The sequence below is a fragment of the Cyprinus carpio genome, chromosome A2 (genome assembly GCF_018340385.1).
Source record: "Cyprinus carpio isolate SPL01 chromosome A2, ASM1834038v1, whole genome shotgun sequence".
Lineage (NCBI taxonomy): Eukaryota > Metazoa > Chordata > Actinopteri > Cypriniformes > Cyprinidae > Cyprinus > Cyprinus carpio.
In genome coordinates, this window is record NC_056573.1 from 22,895,970 (window position 1) to 22,920,388 (window position 24,419).

Here is a 24,419-nt window from a genome sequence, read left to right on the forward strand (position 1 = left end):
GTCGCCAGAGTTCGAGGTCAATTCTGTCATCGGCGCTCCCTGTTTAGGGCCCCAGTAGCCCCTGATCTATCCCACAAGGCCTTGCCTTCACAATAGCTCATTGTGTCTTAATCTGAGTGAAATCATTCTTCTCTTGCTTCGAGAGCTGGAACGTCTCCTCGCCAGGTTTGATATTTCAAGGAGGAGTCACTCAAATGTTCTCATGGAAGTGGCTGGTCACGAGAATCAAACCTGAATATTCGTTCCAGAGTTTTTCCTGGTTCTCGTCTGGTTCTGTTGCGGTCTATAGTTAATATCACAACCTTTAGAGGGGAACCTTTTGAGTCTCGGGCCGGCAATACCATGACTGAGGTGCCCTTGAGCAAGGCACCAAACCCCCAACTGCTCCCCGGGCGCCGCAGCATTAATGACTGCCCACTGCTCTGGGTGTCTGTTCATGGTATTTGTATGTGTTCACTGCTGTGTGTGTGCACTTTAGATGGATTAAAATGCAGGCACGGATTCTGAGTATGGGTCACCATACTGGCTGTATGTCACTTCACTGTAAATCCTCAGTTCCTGGCCAGATGTTCTGTGCACTGAGGGAAGTCATTGCTTTATCAGAAACACAATATGGTTTTTCTCTGCGGCTCTATAGTGGGAAGGCGAATGTGTAGGAATGGATCCAGGAGGCTGAGATAAAGGGCCATTACTAGAACCTTGTTTTTTTTTTTCTCATTCTGATTGTCGATGAAAAGCCGCTCTCAGTGTTGAGTTAGTGGGCTGATGTATGGCTGCTCGGGGGCCACCACTCTGCATGGTAATTATAAACAGTTACACATCGCTCTGGGACTGAGACCGCAGCTAAAAGGAAACACACAACACAGCTCCTTTCTGTAAGACATTCTAGGAGCTGTGTAGAAAATGTAAATTTGAACTTTAACCACATGGAAAAGATTTACTGTCACATATCAACAGCTTACTTTTAGCACAAGTGAAATCTGCTGTAAAAACTTGGTACATGTAGCTACAATATTTTACTTGTAAAGGCTATTTTTTTCAAAATGTTATGGTGTTTTTTTTTTTTTAAAGCATGAAAGCTTCCGTCTCCATTCTTTGTAATTGTATGAACAAGTGTGACCAGTACACTTCTCTTGAATTTCACCTTTTGTGTTCAATGGAGGAATGAAAGTCATACAGTATGGGTTTGCAGTGAAGTGAAGGTTACTAAATTAAAATAGAAGTTCATTTCGGGGTGAACTATTCCTTTTCGAGATGGAATGTAAATGCAAAAAAAGGTTTTCATTCACCCATGAAAGAAACATGCTCCCATTCTTATATAGATTTTCTCATGCTTTAATTATTTCCCTGCGGTAAGCATATCATTCAATTATATGTCTTCTAAAGACATTAGTTTTTCAACTAACAAAATGACTCTAAAAAGAGTTATTTTCTATTATTCAAGTGTAGAAATTGTAATTTAATAAAAAGCCATTGAAAGAGTTGTAATTACAGTAATGTCATTTAAAGAGCCTAGACATATGCAAATCCTTGCTGTTATCATTTCTTTAGAAGCATCATTTTTTTATGGTTTGCTTAGTGAATTTAAGTGTACTCACACCTCTTCATATTCTCTCATCAGGTGTTCCCTCTGGACCAAGAAACGTCATCTCTATTGTGAACGAGACCTCCGTGACTCTGGAGTGGCACTCCCCGCGTGAGACGGGCAGCCGTGATGATGTAGTGTACAATATTATTTGTAAGAAATGCCAGGCGGACCGTCGTTCCTGCTCCCATTGCGATGATAATGTGGAATTTCAGCCCGAGCAGCTGGGACTGACCGAATCCAGAGTCTTCATCAGTAACCTGCTGGCACACACTCTCTACACCTTTGAGATCCAGGCGGTCAACGGAGTCACCAACAAGAGCCCGTATCCTGCCCAACACGTCTCCATAGACATCACAACCAACCAGGCTGGTCAGTGATTACTTCATGATATGATTCTGCTTGATTAAGCAAGCTTATGCAATCAATGCAGTCCACAGCAACAGAATAACACTGCTGATGAAGAACCAGTTTAGACCAGTTTACGTTCCACGTTTTACAACGATCAATGCTGATGTGTTACTGGTACAAGCTAGTCAATATGGTTATGTTGGAAATGCAACATCTTGACTGGTTCAGGATTTTTATTGGTTTAACTGGTCTTAATCATTTTTCAGTTATGGTAGCAATATAATAATCTTTAGTAATAGTATATATTGATAGTATATGGTAATATATTAATCTTTCTATAGTCAAAAAAGGTTAAAGATTCAAAAAAATATGAATATATGTTGTTCTATATATATATATTTATATATATATATATATATATATATATATATATATATATATATATATATATATATATATATATATATATATATGAAAATTGAAAATTTTTGACCTTATGTGATATGCTTATTTTTTTTTTTTTCACCAATACTATTGTGCCAATAGAATGCTTTTCCCCTTTTTATGTTCTGTCACATACTCATACTTATATATTGTAAGGTTTGATCAGTTATGTTTCTACTTTCATTATATTTTCATTACCTTCACCAATCTAGTTTCTCATTTCATTCACGTTAAAAAGGCTCCAAGTGGCCGTTTGGCCTCAATAGCGCTGATGGGAGGATATTAAGAGTGAAGTGTTCAGTTTCAACATTTCGAGCTGCTCGCTGGACTGTGCAGGAAGTCAAAATTGAAAACATCACCTAGTTTGACCTGCGCTAAAAGATATGCGTCCTCATCATTTCCTTGAGAGCTCCTCTTTCAGTTTTTGAGGGCAGCCCATCTTTCTCCACCTCCTTCACTTCCCCTGTCATTTCAATTTTCTGCTTTCACTGAAAAGCTCTACAGAAGCATCACAGCAGTTGGTATGTTAAAAGTTTGTGCGGATCTCGCCAAGACGCATTCGTCTGGTTCGGCGCTTTCATCTTTATCAGCGGGACCAGTATGAAAAACAGCCTTGATCGTGTCACTGTTCCTTAATACATTCAGCCCTGAAATGAGGGCACCCAAAACTGTAGCTCTGAGAGTTTAGCGGCTTCCATCGCGTCCCCCTCCCGGATCAGAGTTAACGCTTGTGGATAATTTAGCATGTGGGGGAGATTTTCATCCTTAAACTGTGGAAACGTTCAGTCCCAGCTATGAGAACAATTTAAGTTTCGATTTACGGCAGCATTTCGTTCCCTTTGTTCTTTTGGTTTTTGCACAACACAAGTGAAAATTTAACTAGACTTTTCACTAGAGTGGTACTCGCTCATGCTGAAGCACTTCCTTTGTGGTTGCTAAAGTTTTCTGAGTGGTTTTAGCACATTCAAGTCAAAAGAGCCTACATATATAATATTCTAATCTCTAGCTATTATTCATATCCATCTGGTTGCTTAAAGCACATCTCTGCTCAACAAATCACACAATTTGAGGTCCATTTGTGGAACTGAGCATTTGATACTTTGTTTTATGTTTGATTAAGGTTTAATACTCAGGCATTCTGAAAAATATTTTTCCTTAAAGAAATTTAAGTTCAAAAAATAAAACACTTTGCTCTTCATTGAAATAGAGAAAATATATTTTTAATTTTGCTTTCTTTCTTTTTCTTTCTTTCTTTCTTTCTTTCTTTCTTTCTTTCTTTCTTTCTTTCTTTCTTTCTTTCTTTCTTTCTTTCTTTCTTTCTTTCTTTCTTTCTTTCTTTCTTTCTTTCTTTCTTTCTTTCCCCTCTTCATACAATGAAATGTTTTCTAAATATCTCTTTTCTGATATTTTTAAGACGATATTTCTTCAAAATATCATCATTTTGGGTGAACGACCCCTTCATACTATACTTTAAATGAAAATTGATACAGGACAAGAAACTTTTTTTTTTTTTAATCAAATTTTAATCAATTATTTTTGTCTTTGGTTAGGTTTATAAAATATAAAAATTAGGCTTTTTTGTTATTAATGAAAAATGACAATTTAAAATGGATATAAAAACTAGAGATGCACCTATACTGAATTTCTCTGCAAATATTATTCAGAATGATATCTGCCGATACCGATAGTTTGATTTTCTTAAGGAAAAAAAAAAAACAGTCAGAAACAGTCGGTCACCGTGATTTTGCCAAGTAAGACATGTTCCTGGATCAACATCTTTTGATGATCCTGGATCAACATTATTGTCCAAAAATATAGACGTTACCCAATCCCTACCCCTAAACCTAACCCTATCCATAATTTATTCCTAAAATCAGTGAAATGATAGCTGATTAACAAGGGTGTTGAAGCACCTAATCCTGATTGTAAGCCTAAAACAGATATTTCCTGAAAAGTTATATCTCAATTCTGATTGGTTCCTTGGAATGTTGTTCCAGGATCAACAAGGATGTTGATCCAGGAACATGTTGTACTTGGTGAAATCACGCTCGCCAAAAACAGTCGGTTAGAAGCCAAATGCAGTAAAACCTGCCAGCAGCTATATACCTTAACATACAGTAGCTCTTCGGTTCTGTTGCTCTCTGTAGATTAGAAGCTTCGTTTTGGATTTGAGGCTGATTTTTGCTCTTATGTTTTAAAGCAGCGTCAGATTTCTAAGATTCAGCAGCCGGAAAATAATAGGATGTGGAATATTGTTGGTGTTCATTATATTTTTGTTTACCTCCCTTAATACTTCATGGTTTAAAGGCATGGTGTTGATGAAGGGATTCATCAAGGGACCTGCTGTTGGTTTGTTGATCAGTTGAATCATTTAAATAAGGTCTGAGATTTGTTTTTGTCTTTTGTAATGATATAGGAAATCTTTGGTGGGGGTGATTGTGGGAAATTATTATTACAAGAATAATTCCAATCCTGGCATCTTTTAAGGCCTGTTCACACCAAGAGTGGTAACTAAAAAAAAACTATAACAAAATTATAACCAAAATAAAATCAAAATAAATTCACATAATATAATCACTCAATTAAAATAACCCATCTCACTTACTCCAAATGCCCCTTTAAATGCTCGAGCTTGCAGTTGGATTCTGAGGATAAAAATCAAAAAAAACCTTCTCAAAATGATTCAAAAAAAATATTTGTGAACAGTATTGGTACAGTTGGTTATTGTTATTTATATTGTTAATGATCCTCATCTCACTCACTTTGTTCCAAACCTGTTTGATTTTCTTTCTTCTGTCGACTATTTTCGTATATCTGTTTCCTCCTATACTGTGATTAGTCCTGTTTTGATCACCTGTTAGTTTGCTTGTTTTGATCCAGTCTAATTGGAGTTAATTGGTGCTCCAGTGTGATGCTTGTTTCCAGCTGAACTGAGTCGTTGAGCAGCAGTTCAGACCTGACTGCACACGATCTGCAGCAGAGTGTCGTGTAATCGCTGCTTTCATGATGCTGGGAGTCAGAGCAAACAAACAAAGAGATCATAACACGGAATCAGACACCTGCCGAGTTTTCCTACTCCTCCTAAATGTACAAGAGCTGAACGATGAGGTAAATAGAGCTGATTAACAGTTGGCTCTAATGGCCGCCGCTGGGTGTGTATGTGTGAAAGTTAAATGGTGCTCTTGACAGTTAGATGCTTAAGAGCCACGCTCTCCTCAGTTGTTATCGTTTTGGAGACCGTATTGAGTCTTTTGCCATTAATGGGCCCTTCCCGTGCCAAGGGGTCTTGGAGGTAAGCAGTGATTGTGTTCTTGTACCTGATGGAAATGCCCAGTGGGGGTAGAAAGAGACAGAAAACGGGATGTAATGCATATGCTCAGTCCTGCGGAGGTTAGGAGACTAAAGGTTTTTAAAATAGGCTTAATTAATTAAAGCTCAATCAGAATTTAATTTCGTGCTTGAAAGCTGGCTAAAAAGAGGTTTTCTACAGAGCTGGTTTGAAAAAGAACAGCTCTGTATCTCAGCTGGATTTCAGGGACTCTTTGGGGGAAACAGTAAGATTTTGATGAAAAAAGTCTGTTCACATTTTGTAGAACAAAGAGTAAGTTGTGTGAAGTGTGTGATTTCCTTGCCTTTAGTGGAATTACAAAACATAATGACTGTTTTCAAACAGGTTTCTCAAACACATCATCTGTCGATTGCTGTGTTCATACTTTACTGCCAATTGGACACAATACAGTTAAAGAGACTAATATCTTATTTTATTTAATATTTCATACTATTTGTTTGTTTTAAAAAATATTGAAAAGTAAAGTTTAAAAATGTATTTATTTTTTAAAAAGTAAACAAATTTGTCTTGCATCTTAACTTAGCTTTATAAAGTATTGAAATTAATATTTAATTAAAAAAGTTAAAAAGAAGAACAGCATTTATTAAAAAAAATAAATATTTCATAACAATATACACTACTGTTTTGCTGTTTGGGTCAGTAAATTTTTTTACTTTCTTTTTTTTTTTTTAAGAAATTCATATTTTTATTCAACAAGCATTTGTTAAATTTAAAAAGCAATAGTAAATTATTCTATTGTAAGAAAAGATTACTATTTCAAATATATGCTGTTCTTTTTAACTTTATATTCATTAAAGAAGAAAAAACATCACAGCCAACCCCCCCATCCCCCCCCCCCCCCCAGCACAACTGTTTCCAACACTGATAATTAATCAGCATATTAGAAAAATTTCTGAATGACCGGAGAAATGTCTGGAGTAGTTGCTGATGAAAATTCCTTTGCATCTCAGGAATAAATTACATTTTAAAGTATATTATATTAAAGTATAATAGAAAACACTTATTTTAAATTGTAATAATATCTCACAATATTACTGTTTTATTTTGTATTTTTGATCAAATAAATGCAGACTTGGTTGGCATAAAAAAAAAAAAAAATCTTACTGATCCCAAACTTTTGAACGGCAGTCTACATATACATACAACACATTCAAAAAGAGAAAATCAGAGAATATGAGATGAGGAAGAAAGAAGCCATGTTGATATTTATTTGTTGATATTAATGTCCGTCTAAAGAAGAAGAAGAAAAAACTAGCTGATAAAAATAGTATAAGCTAATGTTTCATCAACAAGAAAACAAAAAAAGGCTGATATTTCCCCACTAAGCGATTGAGATGAAAATGTCACCGGGTCGTGATGGTGACTGTGGTTATTTTCATCGTAACAGGTCAAGCGCTGAACTGGGCTCTTTATTCACCCGGAGGCACCTTGTGTTTCTTTATGGGTTCAGTGGTTTGGAGAAGAAAACACCCAGTGAGTGTTTGGCATTTACAGACTGCATTCGGTGCGATTGGTCTGGGCACATACGGCAGGGCAGGTGGGGTGGGAGTGGGAGCTGACCTTTCAGATGCATGGAGGGTGAAGTTATTGCACATTATATAGTCTGTAGGTTGCTATTTGTCAACTTTTCAAAGCTTGTGTGCAACACAAAAGCACAACGTCCTTGTTTCCACAGCCTAAGTGAAGAAACACGTACTCATAGTGTCCACAAACTTGCGAATGGCTGCTGGGAACATCCGTAAAGACCCAGCTGCCTGGGCGCCATCTTATCTTGCATTCTGTCCATTCATCTTAATATTTCATGTGTATTTGGAGTCAGTGTCAATTAGAAATAATTGCTAAGGACATATGACAGGCTAATCAATGTGTATCACAGTATGTAGAGTTTCTCATTTCCTGCATGGAGAGATAAACTGATGAATTAATCGGGTTGTGAAAGTGGTTTTTAAAAATGTATGGTACACTGGGGGATTGTTTCTGCAGTTATGGATTTTTTTTTTTTAATCTATAAATCACAGCTGTTGAAAAGATGTTTTTCTCTAAACTGTTCTGATCTGAGGGAAACTTGAGTATTTAAAATTATGTATAAATATACATAATAGTGTGTGTCTGCATGTATGTGTGTGTATATGTGTGTGTATATATATATATATATATATTATATATATTATATATATATATATATATATATATATATGTATATATAGGTATAGATATATATATATTATATATATATATGTATATATATATATATATGTATGCAGCTTTATTATTTTCATATTTTGTATATTCTAATTTAGTTAAATAGTTTTATTATTATTATTATTATTATTATTATTATTATATATAAAAATCTACTTCTTGTGTTTGGAAGAGAGGGATAGAAAGACAAAAATCGTGGGCAAAGGCTGCAGGATATAAAACCTGTGACCGCCAGCCTCGCGGCTCTGAAGGGTTATTAAACTCCCAGACTGACATCTGGACTGTGTGTCTGGTGATTCCCTCATTGATATGGCTGATTTAGAAGTGTATTCAAAACCCATTCCCAACTGGACACAAAACTGGATGAAGGACACACTGTTCCTTTAGTTTGAGTGCTCCGTTCTAGATTAAAAATATAGATAAAATATCTACTCAAACTCATGTCACTCCAAACAATGGAAGCAAGTGGTGACCAGTGGCTTTAAAGCCAGAAAAAGAACAAGAAAGCTCCATAAAAGTAGTTCAACATGAGTTGTACATTATGTTCCAAAGCTTCTGAAGCTATAAAATGTTTAATACTAAAATTTAGCTCATTGTTCATTGAAATTTTTGTCTTTTTCCTAGAAACTAAACTATTGAGCTTTTCTTAACTATGCTTTATAGGATTATAGAGAACACTGAGTACAGGATCCACTGTGACATTAAAATGAACTTTCATATTTTCATATTTTATGCTTAATGAGTTAAAATGTACCTTACTGTTGAATTATGAAGTGTATTGGACTTTTGTAAACAGTAGATGATCATTTCCCATAAACCTGAGAAAACTTTAATGCTGTTAGATTACCGTGTTCTCTCTCTCTCAGTCTAATTTGGTTGTTTCCCAAAACTCTCAAAGACATAAACACTAAAATACAAAACAATTAATCCCATCCATCCACCCCTCCATGCCAGCCCTCCAGGGTCAGAGGAACGGTAAACGTCCATTTAGAGATCTCTCCAGCACTCTGTGAAAACAGGACATTTGATAATGTTTGTTCTGAAAGAGCGTGGGAGTGTTTGTTGTTTTCAAGCACTAGCCATTTGGAGACTTAAAGCTACTTTCCAGCTAACTTTATTTCGAAAAAAAAACATCTTTTTCTCTCATTTGATAAATTTCACCTCACAACTTTATTTTTCTCTGCTTTGGGAAACCGGATTGTCAGCAGTCATTTCATTTGATGGCTTGTTCCTCCCAACTTTATAAGAAATTCCATTTTAGACACTTTTTTCATAACTGCTGTACTTTATCCCCATGATGCACCAAACAGGAAGCCGAAGGCTATCTGCAATGTTTCATCTTTATTGTTTTTTTTTTTTGTTTTTTTTTTTGGCACTCCCAACACTTGTATGAATCCATTTACCATCTGGTGGATTCTAATAATTTAACAAAAAACATCTTCATTAATTAATTAATTATTCTTCCTTCCTTCCTTCCTTCCTTTTTCGCCTCTACATTATTTGTTTTTGTGTGTGTGTGTGTGTGTGTGTGTGTGTGTGTGTGTGTGTGGAATTGTAGGCATTTCATTCAGTACAATGGTATAAATCGAAGTGTTGTGGTATCACAATCTGCACCATGCTACTACCACAGTGCTTTTCTATAAGGCTGCTTTCATTTAATCTCTCGTTCAAAGCACAAACCGCAATCGCTCCGTCGAGACCAAGCTCATAGGCCAGTGGTTACAAAACCAATTACCAGCAAACACTGTTCCCACGAGCCACAACAGTAAACTCCAGAGAAGAACAGAACACAAACCCGCTGGAGAAGATGAGAGGTTTGAATCCATTCATATAAAGACGAGACATTCACACAGGAGATCAATAAATCTCTGATCAAGTGCGGCATAAATTCATTTTGAAAGTTGCTCTGTGCTGTAATTGCTATAAGACTCTTTATTTAATAGTAACAGCAGTGCAGCCATAAACCAAAACAGATCCTCTGTATTTGATTTGCATCAACTAACCACAGCAGACATGCTGTAAACATTATCACCAAATGCAGAACAAACTGCTGACACTGTTTTTTGGTTAATATTGTTCTTTATTAGATTTATGTTTGTTAAATGTGATATTGTGTTGGCAGAGTGCAAGGATCTGAGGTACAGAAAATGATTATGCTTGAGGAGAGAAAGAGATGGAGAGAGTGAGACAGAAAAGCATGGGGTGAAGCGTTGGGTGAGTTGTATATAGCTGTCACTCAGGCGGGTTTTATACTATCAGTGTCTGGATGACAGTCACACCCTATCAATCTCTTCAAGACTCTCTCGCTCTTTCTCTCACTGCCTGTGTGTGTGTGTGTGTCTTTGTATTTATGGTCAAGGGAAAATGCTGAAGCATCATGTTCAGACTGATGGAGCAAGTGCAACTGTTTTGTAAAGTAACACCTACTTTTTAACAACAGCCAATCAGCTCCTGATGGATAAGATGAAGACCTGAGGTCCGTTTGTCTCATTTAATGTCCTGTTTCAGATACATTTACAATATTTCTCGATTTGATTTTTGATGAAACGATATTGATTATTGATACAGCTGTAGCTCCACCCCTTTTTAGCACAGTGCTTGTTGTCTTCTGTCTTCCGTTTGCATTTCCACAGCATGAAGGTAAAGTCTTTGCGGCTTTATGAATGAACCGCTTGTTTTAGAATCTTATGATCCTATTTCTTATGACACCAATGCACATACAATGCACACTTTTATTAACTCTACAATAAGTAAGCGAATTTCTCTTCAACAGCAATGCTATAGAGCTACTGCAAAAACGGAACGGAAGATGAAATTCTAAAGATGACTGCACACTTTCTGTGTTTCTGTGGTGCATAAGATCTATATCCAAATAAATCAATGCTGAATTGAAATTGGAATTTAATCAAATTGCAATCTCATGAATCAAAATCAAATGAAATCGTGAAACTTGTGTCATTACTAGTAAATGTGGCATTAATGAAAGAGCAGAGACCCTTGGAGAGTGGTGCAGAAGTTGTCTGGCTCAAGAAACTGTTGTTTAGAATTCATCTGCCGTATCTTGCTCTCTTGTCTTTTTTTTTGCTTTGTCTCTGCTTACGTGTGTTTGGCAGGGAGAGTGACTGTGATTAATGTTGAAGCATTCGTCCTGTTGAGGACCAGAAGCAGAAAAGAAGAAGAGAGGAAGACATGTGGATGGTTGATGGAGGGTGATGAGAGGGGAAGAGTCACAAATCTTTGTCAGGATGGAAGATTCCTGCCAGCTGTGAGGAGGAAACTGCTGGATTTTTGGCAGACACATGATAAACACAAACACACATTCAACCAGCGTGGAGTGATAAATATTCAGACCGTGAGAAGTATTAGATCAGACATTTATTTAGACATTTATACTAAGTTTCCCTGAAGCAAAGCAATGGCTGAATGCATGAACAACAACCAGACAAGTGTGCTGTGAGAAAGGAATCATTTTAATCCAGTCAAATAGTTCCTGATCAGGTTCTTTCTTGCAAAATACAGTAAAAACTAAATAAATTAATTATATTTATTTATTTATTTGATAAAATATGATTTATATTATTAATTGTATTAATGATTGATTTATATTATTAATAATATATCTGTTATACCAATTATTATATTTATTTTTTATATTTTGCAATATTGTTATTTAACTTAATTTTTTTAAATGTATTTATATGTATTATATGTATTGTAATGTATTATTATTATTATTATTATTATTATTATTATTATTATTATTATTATTATTATTTTCTAAATATGTAAAATGTGGCAGTGGGTGTACAGTATAAATTGCAGTAAGAGTCAGTAAATAAGTTCTTTAAATAAGAAAATAAAAAATTGATCACAACGTTCTCTCTCTCACACACACATTGAGGCTGGTAATCTCTTGCTACACAATGTGAAAAACTATAAAAAACCTCTCAGCCTATCCACATCTTTTTTGTGTGTGCGTTTAGAGGGTGGATCCTTTCTCAACATGGAGATACAAAAACTGCAGAAAAGCTATTTCAACTCTCGCAGCCTCTCTGCAGCTGTGTGTGTGTGTGTGCGTGTGCGTATGTGTCAGTAATTGATAATGTGGAGCAAAGACGAGCAACAGAGCATGAACGAGAGTACGAGAGAGACTCAGAGGCTGTGGTTCAGAGCAGGGTGAGACTTTGCTTGAGTCACCATTTTAAAATATTTATTATATGTTATTATTAATATTATGTATTATTTATATTTTTACTTAATTTGTAATATTTATTGTATTTATTTATTTTTACTTTTTTATATTCTGATTGTTTGCAATTATATTTTATTTATTTTATATTTATCATGGTAAGGACTGTAATATAAATTAATTTTGATTAATATTACCACTATTTTATTCAGCAATAGTCTGTCATTATAGGTTTCTAATGGCAGATTTATAAAACTTTTGTTTTAAGAATCTTAATTTGTTTGTTTCCCTTGAGAGAGAAAGTCATAGGATATGATTTGTCTGTTTTTGATGTGTGTGTGTGATGTTTAGCAGGTGCGAATGTGTATCTGTGTGTGTAGTCACTTGTGAGACATCCATATGCTCGACTCAGTCTATTCACCCATGAAAACAGGCTGTGTGTGATGTTACAGCATCTGAGTGTAGAGTTGTACCACATTGACGAAGCAAAGGAGAAGAGGAAGCAATGAGGGAGGGGAATGAAACGGGCAGTGGGTTAATTTAGAGGCTGTGCATGTTCACTCAGGTGTGTCTTCCTTAAGACAGAGAGGCCAGAAACACTGTAGCCAATCAGAGCACTTGAACTGAATGGGCTTCCATTGCAAAGGGCACATCCTCACGAAGTTATTGAACAATGCCAATCAGCCTCTGTTCTGACTCTTTCATCATACTGTGTGTGTGCGCACTTCATTTCTGAAAGTGGCAGATCAATTCACTAGCTAAGTACACACAGCGGGGAAGGTGGCTGTTTGGAATGATTTTTTTTTTTCACTTGGTTTTCCTTCTCTCTCTTTTGCAGCTCCGTCCATTGTTCCCATAATGCATCAGGTCAGTTCGACGATGAAAAGCATCACGTTGTCATGGCCACAGCCTGAACAGCCCAATGGAATTATTCTCGATTACGAGCTACGCTACTATGAGAAGGTAAGACATGCGGGTGTGCTGCTTTGGAGGAAAACTGCTTACTGCTCTTTTGTCTGGATTCTTCCTCAAGGTTTTTCCAATGTTCTTCACATGTCGAGTTTCATTTTAACACTTTTAATGCAGGATGCAATTGGGTCACATGGAAGAAAGTGGGAGTCAAAGGTTCAATTCATTGTAGAATTAATTAATTTCATTAAACTAGTTAAAGGTTACTTTGATTTTGGCAACTAGTAAATGTTCTGTCGTTTGTTTGTCCATACAGTGTTTCTCATTGAACTTTGTTTTATCTGAAATGTCATATTATATAAGTAAAATGTAAAGTTTTTACCAGCTATTAAAGTGAAGGGACATCTCACAGATCCCAATGTGATGTCATCGTGAGGAAGTGAGGTACAGTGGGTTGCTAGGCAACAGCATTGATGGGCGGCTGGTGGGTTTAGTTGTTTCGCTGGCCTGTTCTTGCAGAGAGATGCTGAAACACAAGACCCTCTCACACCAATTACACTTAATGATTCCAGAGCCTCCCCTACCACCACACACACACACACACACACACACACACACACACACACACACACACACAGGCTCCACAGCCATCACCCCTTTTAGAGACATCATGGCAGAGCATGATGGACACACAAAATAACGCACATCTTGTCAGCAGTTATGCCTATATTCCCCGTCTGATGTTCCTTTGAAATGTTGCCATCATATACATCTCCATCTGGCTGTCTGGCATCATGTACTCGGCCAAGGTCTGGTAAAATCACTTTCAAACTCTATATTTTCCAGCCCTCCATACATATACAGACAGATCCGTATATTCAAAGCTGTCTGTACATTATGAAGGGCTTTAGTAATATTCCACACACAGCTGTCATACAAACACATTCAAATGACAGTCTTTACATCAGCTATTCAAGATCAGCTTTTCTATAGTGCATTAGAAAAGTGTCGATAAGAAGTCAGGTTTAGAGAGAAGTAATCTGTTACTAATTATTAACATGTTGATTATTTTAGATTGTTGGATGGTTTTACTAATTAATTAGACTGAACAGCCATACAGTACTCATTACTTATGTTCATGACAAAACATTATGTTACCTGCTGTTGCTGTGCATTAGTTTAATCTTGCTGTCAAATGCATGGACAGATTGTTTTATTCTTATATTTGGGTTGATATGGGTTTTAATATTGGCAAAACATTTGTACTTTAAAGTCTGATTGGACACTTAATGTTTAAAAAATATAAAAACACATTTTGTTTTATTTTAATATTTTATTTTATTTTTCCATCCAAATACTCCAGACCTCAGTGTTACAAGTTTTTATTTGAAATATAAATATTTTGTAACATAAATACATTATAAATGTTTTACTGTCACTTTTGATCACTTAAATGTGTCCTTGCTGAATAAAAGTAAATATATATATATATTTATATATATATGTGTGTGTGTGTGTGTGTGTGTGTGTGTGTGTGTATATATATATATATGGCACTGACCTCAAACTATTGAATGGTAGTGCATACGTGTGTGTGTGTATATATATTATTAATATTAATTATTCTAGAATGTAATGGCCTAATGAAAGTGCATTACAATCATTATGATATTCACTTAATTTTATATCACCAGCAAAATTTTTGTAAATATTTTATGAATACTCAATATATCATGCAGCTTCAACCTCAATTATCAGCCAAATCAAAGAAAGCACACTCATTTTTAACAAATCATTGTTTGGATATATATATATTTCCTAGTTTAAATTAAGCATTGTTAATTGAAGGCATATTTTGCAAGTTGCTCCATCCGACACTGATTTGTAGAAACCGAAATTTGTGAACACATGCACTGACTTTTTCTGTTTCATGTAGTGACTGAAGTCTGCTAACTCTGAACTGTTTATTTCTCTGGAGGACAAATCTTTGACTATTGTCTTTCCTGCAATGATGTTTGGTGAGATAAATGAGCTGCGTTATGAAAATTGGTTTAATCAAAAGCTCTGGGATAATAATATCTATATCCGGGATAATTCTCTCCTCTCGACAATAGTTTACTCAAATGCAAATAGCACAAGTGCAGCACTTATTTCCTTATAAATATGCATGTCGTATAATCATATGCTGATTTCTAAAACAGGAAAGAAGGAAAAAAGGTACTTCAGAATCAGACACTGTACAAAAAAATATCACTAATTCAGCTGTCTTTTGGGCATGAAAACATGAGCGATGTGGAGCTTCAACCTCAACTGCTTTTTAAGACCTTATAATTACAATTTCATTTGTGTTTTACAAATATATTTAAAATATTGGTTTTATAACAGGTTTTTAAAAGGTTGTTTACATGGTTTTGATTAGAGTGTGTAAAGAAGCAGAATGAGGGAGGAAAAGTTTTCAGACGGCTGTCACAAAGTTGCAATGTTTATTATCTCGTAATGGATTGCTTGATAACAGGCCACGCCCACTCCGCAGCTCAATGAACCAATCAGTGACCACTTAAACTTGAAAACCCATATATGTTTAATATTTATTAGAATATATAATTTTTTTTTCTTGTTTAGTTTTTTTTAATAATAATTATTATATAATAATATAATAATAATAATAATAATTATTATTATTATATATTTTATGTTATGAATAATTTTATAATTTATTGTTTTGAAATATATAGACCATAACTTGGACACCTAGTGGCATCCCAACACAATATTTAACATATATAACTATTTTATATATTATTGTATTTTAATATTTAATACATTTAATGTTTAATGTAGTCTGACTGTATTTTTATTCTTATTCTTTATTTACCAAATGTATATGTTTTTGTAAGTATGACTGGTCTCTGATTGGTTGACTGAGATGCAGAATGGGTGTGGCCTATTATCAAGCAATCCAATACAAACTCCTATACCAGTCTGAAGAATCATGTTTGCAAATTATGTTTGGTGAAATTAATGGTACAGAAATGATACACTTCGGCTGTAAAACTATAAAACCACAGTTTAAAAAAAAAAACTGTCTAGGAATGTGGTCATCTGTCAGATTTTAAATAATGAAAAAGAGCCCCTGGTGAAGGAGTCATACGTGTGAATACATTATAGTAGCTGGAGTCGATTTCCTTGCACTGCATCCGTCAAGATGAGATCAGCGTGATTCCGCCTGAGGGTCTTTTTACGGTTCGCTTGACAGCAGGACTGGCAGATGCTTATTCTCTAAGCCACTGTGACAACCTGAGTCCATTTTTCAGGCATGAGATCAAATTCAGTGGCTAAGTCAGCACAAATGTAAAAATGCGGTGGGCACGCTGCTGGAGAGAACTGTGGGTAAGATTTGAAGTTTCAGCCCTGATTGAAGCCATCCTGCCATGCGATCGAGTTCCACAGCTGTACATCTGATTATGTTTTACCGCGTCAGAAAGGCGCTCTGACTCATGTTTCAGCAACCGCAAAGCCAACATGAACGTGCGTGACTTAGTTTAGACTCCACAAATGAGATTCTTGTAACGTTATACATGCACAGAGACTCTGAATTAGTGAAAAAAGGGAGTTTTATCTTTAGATTGTCTTTGGCTATGTAGATTCTGTAAACACATGTTCTCTGTACTTGTAAATGTCGAGTAAAGCAGACATTTGATTGCTTTTCTTGTCTAAATGTTCAGCCAGTGTACAGGTTGCTACAGCCCTGTTCATTATCTTATCGTAACTTCTCTGGTTATCAGTTTTTGGAAACATGTTTAGTCTAACTGGTGGATAACACCCCAAAAATTTACCACAGACTTTTGTTGAGGGGGTCATGAACAGGAGAAAGAAAATAAATAAATAAATAAATAAATAAATAATTTTAAAGATATTTGTATTATTTTTGTTATAGAATTAAATGCTTCCCATGTATGTTGTCATTTTATTTAATAATGATTTTATTAAATTCATATATAGGTTCATTTATTTGATCAAAATAAATAGAATTATCAAATATACTGTACATGTAAGACGCTTAACATCAACATCATATTTATGTTTATCGTAGTCAGTTTATTGTAGTTTTTGTTTATTTTTCACCTTACATTGTTTTGGTTTTTACATTGTTTCATTTTCTGTTATTTCTATTATTGTTATTATTATTATATTTACATAGATTTGGTTATAAAATTGTTATAAAAGGTAAAAAACTAGGTTTAACAGTTATTAGAAGCAAATTATTCTTATTATTATTATGATTGACAACAACAACAATGCAGAAGAACAACAACAATGTATGATACCAACGAGATTACATTAAAGATTAATTATAATACTGTTTTGCCTTGCCACTTGATAATCCAATGTTAATCTAAATCTGAAGCAAAACCTTTGAGAATCATCAGTTTAAACAAAACTCTCCACTGTAACCATGTCTGGCTGTAGTTGCTCACGAGTCCCTGGAGGGGTTTCTGTATCTCACCTTTGCCGAGACACTCCACAGAGCATCCCGACTTCCTTCAAAAGAGCTGCAGGCTGCCACAACATGGCTGTCAATTACCAGCAGAAGCTGTCACTTCCAGTAACATAGAAGGCTGTGCTGCATCTCTCATGCTGGCTGAGATAACTGCCTGGACCCTTATAGATGTAGTGGTAGTTTTCTGGGACAAGGGTTCATGAGTTTCTAACCTCAATCATCAAGGCTAATGGAGAACCGCCGAAGCTCTGGCCCTGTGCCGCCACACCTCCTGTGCTCTCCTAAACGCTGTAGTGCATGTGCTCCAGTAAAATGAAGTCTGTGAGGTCTAAAATCAGCAACACTGAACTCTAAGACCCTGTCCGGCATTTACAAACAGATGTGGGATGGTAAGTTGCAATCTCATAAAAATGCTGGGTGCATCCGAGCAGTGCCATTAGTTGAATGTTACCGGGCTATTAAAATCATCGCTTGCATAAAACACTCTCTAAAAGCCTCTAGAAAAAGACGTTTCCACTATCGTCATCATATTCTGTGGGTTATTTACTGCAGTAAAATGCATCTCTATAACCCAGAACCCTTCTAATGCTTTGAGATCAGGCACCTGCATGCTCTTACATCTCACCCAGTTCGTCTGTGCTGGTTCTCTGAAAGCTGAGGGTCGCAGCTAACCCAACTTTAGCCCTTCTGTGCTAGCTTCTGTGCTGGAGTGTAAATCTGATCCGACGGAGGGTGTCTTTTAAAGCAGAGGTCTTAAACTCACACGACCTGGCATCCACAACACTCAAAAAAATGGTGTAGAAACAGTTTTCACCTAGAAATTGCTAGTGGATTTCACAAACAATTACAAAGAAACGGCAAGTAACACATTGAATTACATATGAAATATTGATATACATACTCCAATAATCTATTTTGTTATTATTATTTTCAACTTTGAAAAATCTTTTTTTACAGTGTATTGGTTATTAGGGTCTTTTTTTCTTTTCTTTCCTTTTTTTTAGCGTAAAAAACATTTATACAAATAAATTCTTGGTGCATTTTTGTATAATTTGTTCATAAATCTATTCTTATTGCTGTCAGTTTATGTGTGTGTGTGTGTGTGTGTGTGTGTGTGTGTGTGAGAGAGAGAGAGAGAGAGAGAGAGAGAGAGATACTATTTATGTATATGTGATAAATTACAATTAATTATGATAAATGATTCACTGACATATTGATGTTTAAAGTTTAGGTATATAAAATATTATAATCCACTCCCCACCTCTCTCAAATTAAAATTCAAATTATTTTTGAATAATTCTTTATTGGCATGACTAAAAAATACAGTATTGCAAAAGCTTGGAATATATGTGGAGAAACATAATAATAACAATGATGAGTTTCATGACATAGAAGATAACATGCTCTTAAAAGGTCAGGGCCTCCATTAATTGCAATAAGAAGCTGCATGTATATGTGTGTTTGGTTACAGACATGCATTTGTGTGTGTGTGTGTGTGTGTGTGTGTGTGTGTGTGTGTGTGTGTGTGTGTGTGTGTGTGTGTGTGTGTGTGTGTGTGTGTGTGTGTGTGTGTGTGTTTTAGCCCAGAGGTAGAGGATTATGAGTCATCTCATGTTGGCATCTTTAAAAATACATTATGCTTCATTCAGAATGTCTCTCAGTTAACATGGCAACATTAGTCTTCATAAACAATATTACAATATTACATTTCTCTAATAGAATGCTTCATAATAACAAGCCCACACATGGCAAAATCATAATCCATAAAAGCCCACGTACGTTGTTTGATCTCTGCCTACAGCGCTCTGCATTTCTCCTGTGTTTGCTGTTGCTTTTCCATTCTCTCTCTCTCTCTCTCTCTGTCTTATCTGCAGACTCTCTGTCTACACCGAGAATGAGCAACACGTACAGCTACATGCCTTCCAATTCTACCACACACTTTGTAAACAGATTTGTTGATTTATAATGGAAGTGAGCTAGTCGAGACAAAACTACACTGCTCTCGTTGTACTTTACAAATGATTATTTGACTCAACAAAACTAGAATACTCCCATTATAATCAAAAAGTAATTAATTACAGTGATCTAGTTTTGTCTCAACAGAATTACTTCCATTTAATACTAGAGTAATGAATGAATTTGTTGATAATACCAAGTAACTTTATTTAATGATTAAAAAAAGTTTTTTGTTGTTTTAAAACTGATTTTTTTTTTATCTCGTCAGCAAATAAATAAATAATTATAATTGTAATTTTGTTGAAGTCCCCGTGTAATCAAAATGTAAGTTTTTTTTTTTTTAGCTTTTAGTATTAATATGTTAGCCTCAAGGTTATGAATAAGCTGGTGTGTTCCAAAACAATGTCAAAATTCACATTTAGGAGATATAAGCATTCAAAACAGTCTCTCACTTCTGCTAAAATGAATTTGATTTTCATGAAATCACATCGCACTTCATCTTTTCATCAAATCTTCTGACCAATCAAATGCTCTCTAGAATCCGAAGCCCCCGCCCCCTACACTATAAATAGATTCTGAAGCTGCGGCTGTAATCAGTCACTTGTTTACAGAATTAGTATTTTCTGTACGGTGCATGGCACGTAGTGCACTATTTAGGGGACAGGGAACGATTCATACAGTGTAAATATGCTTTCTATTGAGGAAAAAGAAGTCTGGTTTCACACTGTGTCACGCTGACCACCGCACCACACACACTCACCTCCGGTCCAGAGGCATGATAGCACCGAGCAGATCACATGCACAAGTCGGCGCAGACCACAAAACGTATCGGACCTATTTGCATTCTACAAAGAATACTATATTTTATAGCAATATGGATGTGATTGTGGCTGTCATACACTGTAAAATGCGGCTTTATGGAGCTCAACAGCTCTGAACGGTCGGGCCAAGCTGTGGTATAAAACGAACGCTATTGGCTATTTAAAAAAGGGGCGGGGCTGCTTGATATGTCCCGCCCCGTCTTCCTGTTTCAGTTAAAATGACATCAACACAGAATAATGCTGCGTGTTTCAAAGCATTTCAGGGGACCTTTAAATTTAAGGTTTTATTAAATTTAAAGGTCATCAGTTTGTAATAGGTTATTTATTTTATTTATTTATTTCTGGAACATATTATTTTAATGGAAGCATTTGTAATGTTTTTGTTTGCCCTTGTATTTATTTGTTTTTTTTCCTGTGGTGGGTGGCATTTGTTGATCTTTTGCTCACATTTAGCTCACTTTCGACTGTCGAAATTATCTCATGTATCTCACTTTGCAAGCTGAAGGAGTATTGGCTCGAAGCTCCACAGTTTCTCTCTCTCTATCTTGTAGAACAACACTGCTGCAGATAAATAGCACACACTAGCTCACTTTAGATGAGCAAAGATGGTTTATATAACAGGCTGTATGATAATGCAATTTAGCATATTAGAACGCACTTCTTGAGTTCTGCTACTTGATTTATTTTTCAGCATTCCTGTCCCTTTGCACAGGTGTTAGAAATTTTGATAATTTTCCTCCCCATTCACTTCTTCCTTTTGCGTGTTTGCAGCTAAATATTTCTCTGAAGCTGTCAGTATTATGCGGTGTGCGTAGCAGGACGTGAAACCCAGATGTCAGTACGAAAGCGATGCTGTTATTAAAAAGATATGAAACCATATACAAGTCCAATACAAGGTTTTGTTTCAGTTGAATGAATTCAATCTCGCCGATCTCTCCATGCTGCACTGAATGCAGAGTTGAACTCATAGCTCAACACATACAGTACCATCTCATAAGACTTGAAAGAATCTCAAAAACTTTCTGGGTAACCAATGAGGTCTGTAATACCTATCTGATAGCATTTCCATTCATCCTAATGCCATTTGCTCAGCTTGCACAGGATTCCCCGGAAATATGCTTAGTAATTGTGTAGTTTAGGATCTGTGTTATTTTTGTAACATTTAGAAAAAAAAAGTTAAATTATGCAAAAAAATCATGTAAATAAAATTAATATAATTTGTATGTTTTATTTTTCAATTTATATAAATATTTTCATATTTTACCCCTTTAGAAGGTGCTGGTTCTCTGATGTAGGGTGATAGGAATAGTTTGATAGAGTTGTATATGTGAACATTGTGATAAAAAGACAGTTTACCATGAAATAATGGCAACAAACATTAAAAGAAATGTACAGTGCAGCAAGCCAGATTCATAAACAAAATACTTTTATAAACATTTTATATTGAATCAAAAATGTAAAGCATGCACAGTGTAGTCTGACTCATGAACAAATGACTAGTTGCTTTTAGTCAATGAGAAACATGCAACACAATTATCTGATTCACAAACAAATTACACGTATGAACTAGTGCTATTTAATGAATCAAATCCATACATTTCAACCAGTGTACTCTAATTCACAAACAAATAATTTTTTTGAGCTAGTTGTATTTATGGATCAAAAACATAAGATGCAATCACTGCAGTCCAATTCACAAACAACTCCTATGAATCAGTTCTTTTAAATGAATCAAAATTGTACCTTTCAACCAGTGTAGTCTAATTCACAAACAATATGAACCAGTTCTATTTATTTTAAACCTAAACCTAAACCTAAACACTGCCTTGTGTAACTTACAGTGCTATAAAAATTATTTTTCAAAATCGTAAATAAAACAAAGATTACTTAATCATGTTTTACAAGAAAATACTGTTTCAGTCTTCAAAAAAATCATATTTAATTCCACATGTTTCGTTATAATTAATTGTGAATTGTACCTATTTATTCATTATTTACAAAAATTGTGAAAATTAAGTAAATCCTAAACCAATTTTTTATTTAGTGATTCAGTCAGCAGAAAGACTATGTCTTGATAAATGCCCGTATAAATCACAATTAAAAACATAATCGAATCAGTGAATCAGCCTTAAAGCAATTATATTCTCTATAAGTAATTTTCCCTAGTAGTCTTTGTGTTTCATAGGTCTTACCAGCTGGTGTTGCCATCCTGCAAGCAGAGGTGGCATGTGGCACCCAATTGGGGGAAGTGGCGCTTTGCCATTGGCCAGCCATGCCATGTTCACTGAAGGATGTTTGAGATGGCTTGTGTGTATGTGGTACACGGTCCATTAACAGAAGGACTGATTTGACACCAGCCCCGTCCCCTGTTTGTGTGATCATGTGTGTCTGTGTGTAGGAGACGCAACTCCCTTCAGCAGGACAGGTTGCTTTGCTGGTCTATGGCGGTGACACCTGCCTTTTGCCAAAACAGACCCACTGCTCACTGAGGACCTGCTGCGAACCGTGTCTGTCTGCCCTGGCAGCTGCTCCTATTGGCTGCCGGCCACAAGCCCCGCCTACTTTCCACACCATCTTGAGGTGGTAGAGTTTGGGAGGGACTTCCCATAATCCCCATTTGACTGACAGCGGGAGAAGGCCACTCCCAGCAGGGCATTCACTGCGAGGGGAACAGTAGCCAGATCAACACTGAAAGTGAAGTGGCACACAGGCAAACACTGGCTCTGTTCAGAATAGCACACTATTGTATTTTGCATACTAATTTTGAAGTATGCCAAGAAGGTACATTTTTTCTTATGTGTGTAACACATGAATATACCAAGTATTTTTAAAACGTTCTTCACGCTAATATAAAATTTTTCTTTTAAGAACTGTTCATACCAAGAACCAAATAGGGTTCTTTTATGGCATCACTGCAAAAAATCCCTTTTGGAACCTTTATTTTTAAGAGTGTAAGTGCAGTATGTGATAAGTGGTATAATAGTATTCCGAACATATTCACACTGAAGATTTTTCAGTTTCTCTCAAAATAAATTGTTTGGGCACAATCAAATACAGGTTTGAAAAGATGTGAGAAATCACAAACAGAATCTGAGAGTTGTTTTTTATTTATTTCTTGTTAAATCGTGTTAATTTGTGTCACTCAGCACTGCGCTTATTTAATCTCCAGAACAGCAGTGTTTCTGACAGGTTTTAAGGCAGATTGTGATCTGTGCGATTCGCAAGGACAGTTGCAAAGAATGTAAATTACTTTTCATTACTCTGGGTTAATAAACCCCCAGAGGTAATGGAGCATGCAAATTAAGTTGTAAACACTTTTTTTGAGTAACGGTTTATGCTTTTAAAGGTCTAGTTCACCCAAAGAAATCTTATAATTCAGCAAATAATAGTTTGAATTTCAATATGTTCCTCACCCAAATGTATCATATTATCAAAAAGATAATAGCCATATAATATATATGTAGTATAAAAATGCTTATATAGCGCCAAGTCATGTGGGCTACTTTTATGGTTTGACAGCATCCATCTTTTTCACATTCATTGTTTGGAAAAGTGTAGTGTGAATAATCCTTCCACAAAGAAAAAGTAAGTGTATATTTGGAACAACATGAGGGTGGCACATCCAAGATGTAGAGGAGATTGTCAGAAGAGATCTGGAGCAATTTAGCATTCCATCACTTGCTCAGCAACGGATCCTCTGCAGTGAATGGGTGCCGTCAGAATGAGAGTCCAAACAGATGATAAAAATGACAATAATCCACACCACTCCAGTCCATCAATTAATAACTTTTGAAGTGAAAAGGTGCATTTTGAAAGAAACAAATTTCTTCAAACTTCAAACTATTGGTTCCTGCTGAAATACGAGTCCTCTTTCATAATATTGCTTTGTCCAGTAAAAAAAGCAATCTTGTCTAAATTGGGAGAGAAGTGCTGTTTGCAAGCAGAAATGGTCCACACATATGTTAGATTTTGATGTGAGAGGACAGCAAGAGATGGACTTTTTCACTGGAGGAATCGTTATTATGGAATTGGACCAGACATTTTGGATTTAAATCTTACAAACATGCAACTTTTCACTTCACAAGCATTAACTGATGGACTAGTGTTTTTCT

General features: G+C 35.6%; 1 protein-coding gene across 2 annotated transcripts in view; it reads left to right on the plus strand.

The window, feature by feature from the left end:
* The window catches only part of LOC109089987 (ephrin type-B receptor 1-B), a 208,259-nt gene that overhangs the window by 147,064 nt on the left and 36,776 nt on the right, over nucleotides 1-24,419 (plus strand). For both annotated transcript variants that reach the window (XM_042711021.1, XM_042711027.1), the window contains 2 exons: nucleotides 1,622-1,957; nucleotides 12,959-13,083. In XM_042711021.1, the coding sequence (XP_042566955.1) occupies nucleotides 1,622-1,957; nucleotides 12,959-13,083 (461 nt within the window). The remainder of the gene's footprint in view (nucleotides 1-1,621; nucleotides 1,958-12,958; nucleotides 13,084-24,419) is intronic.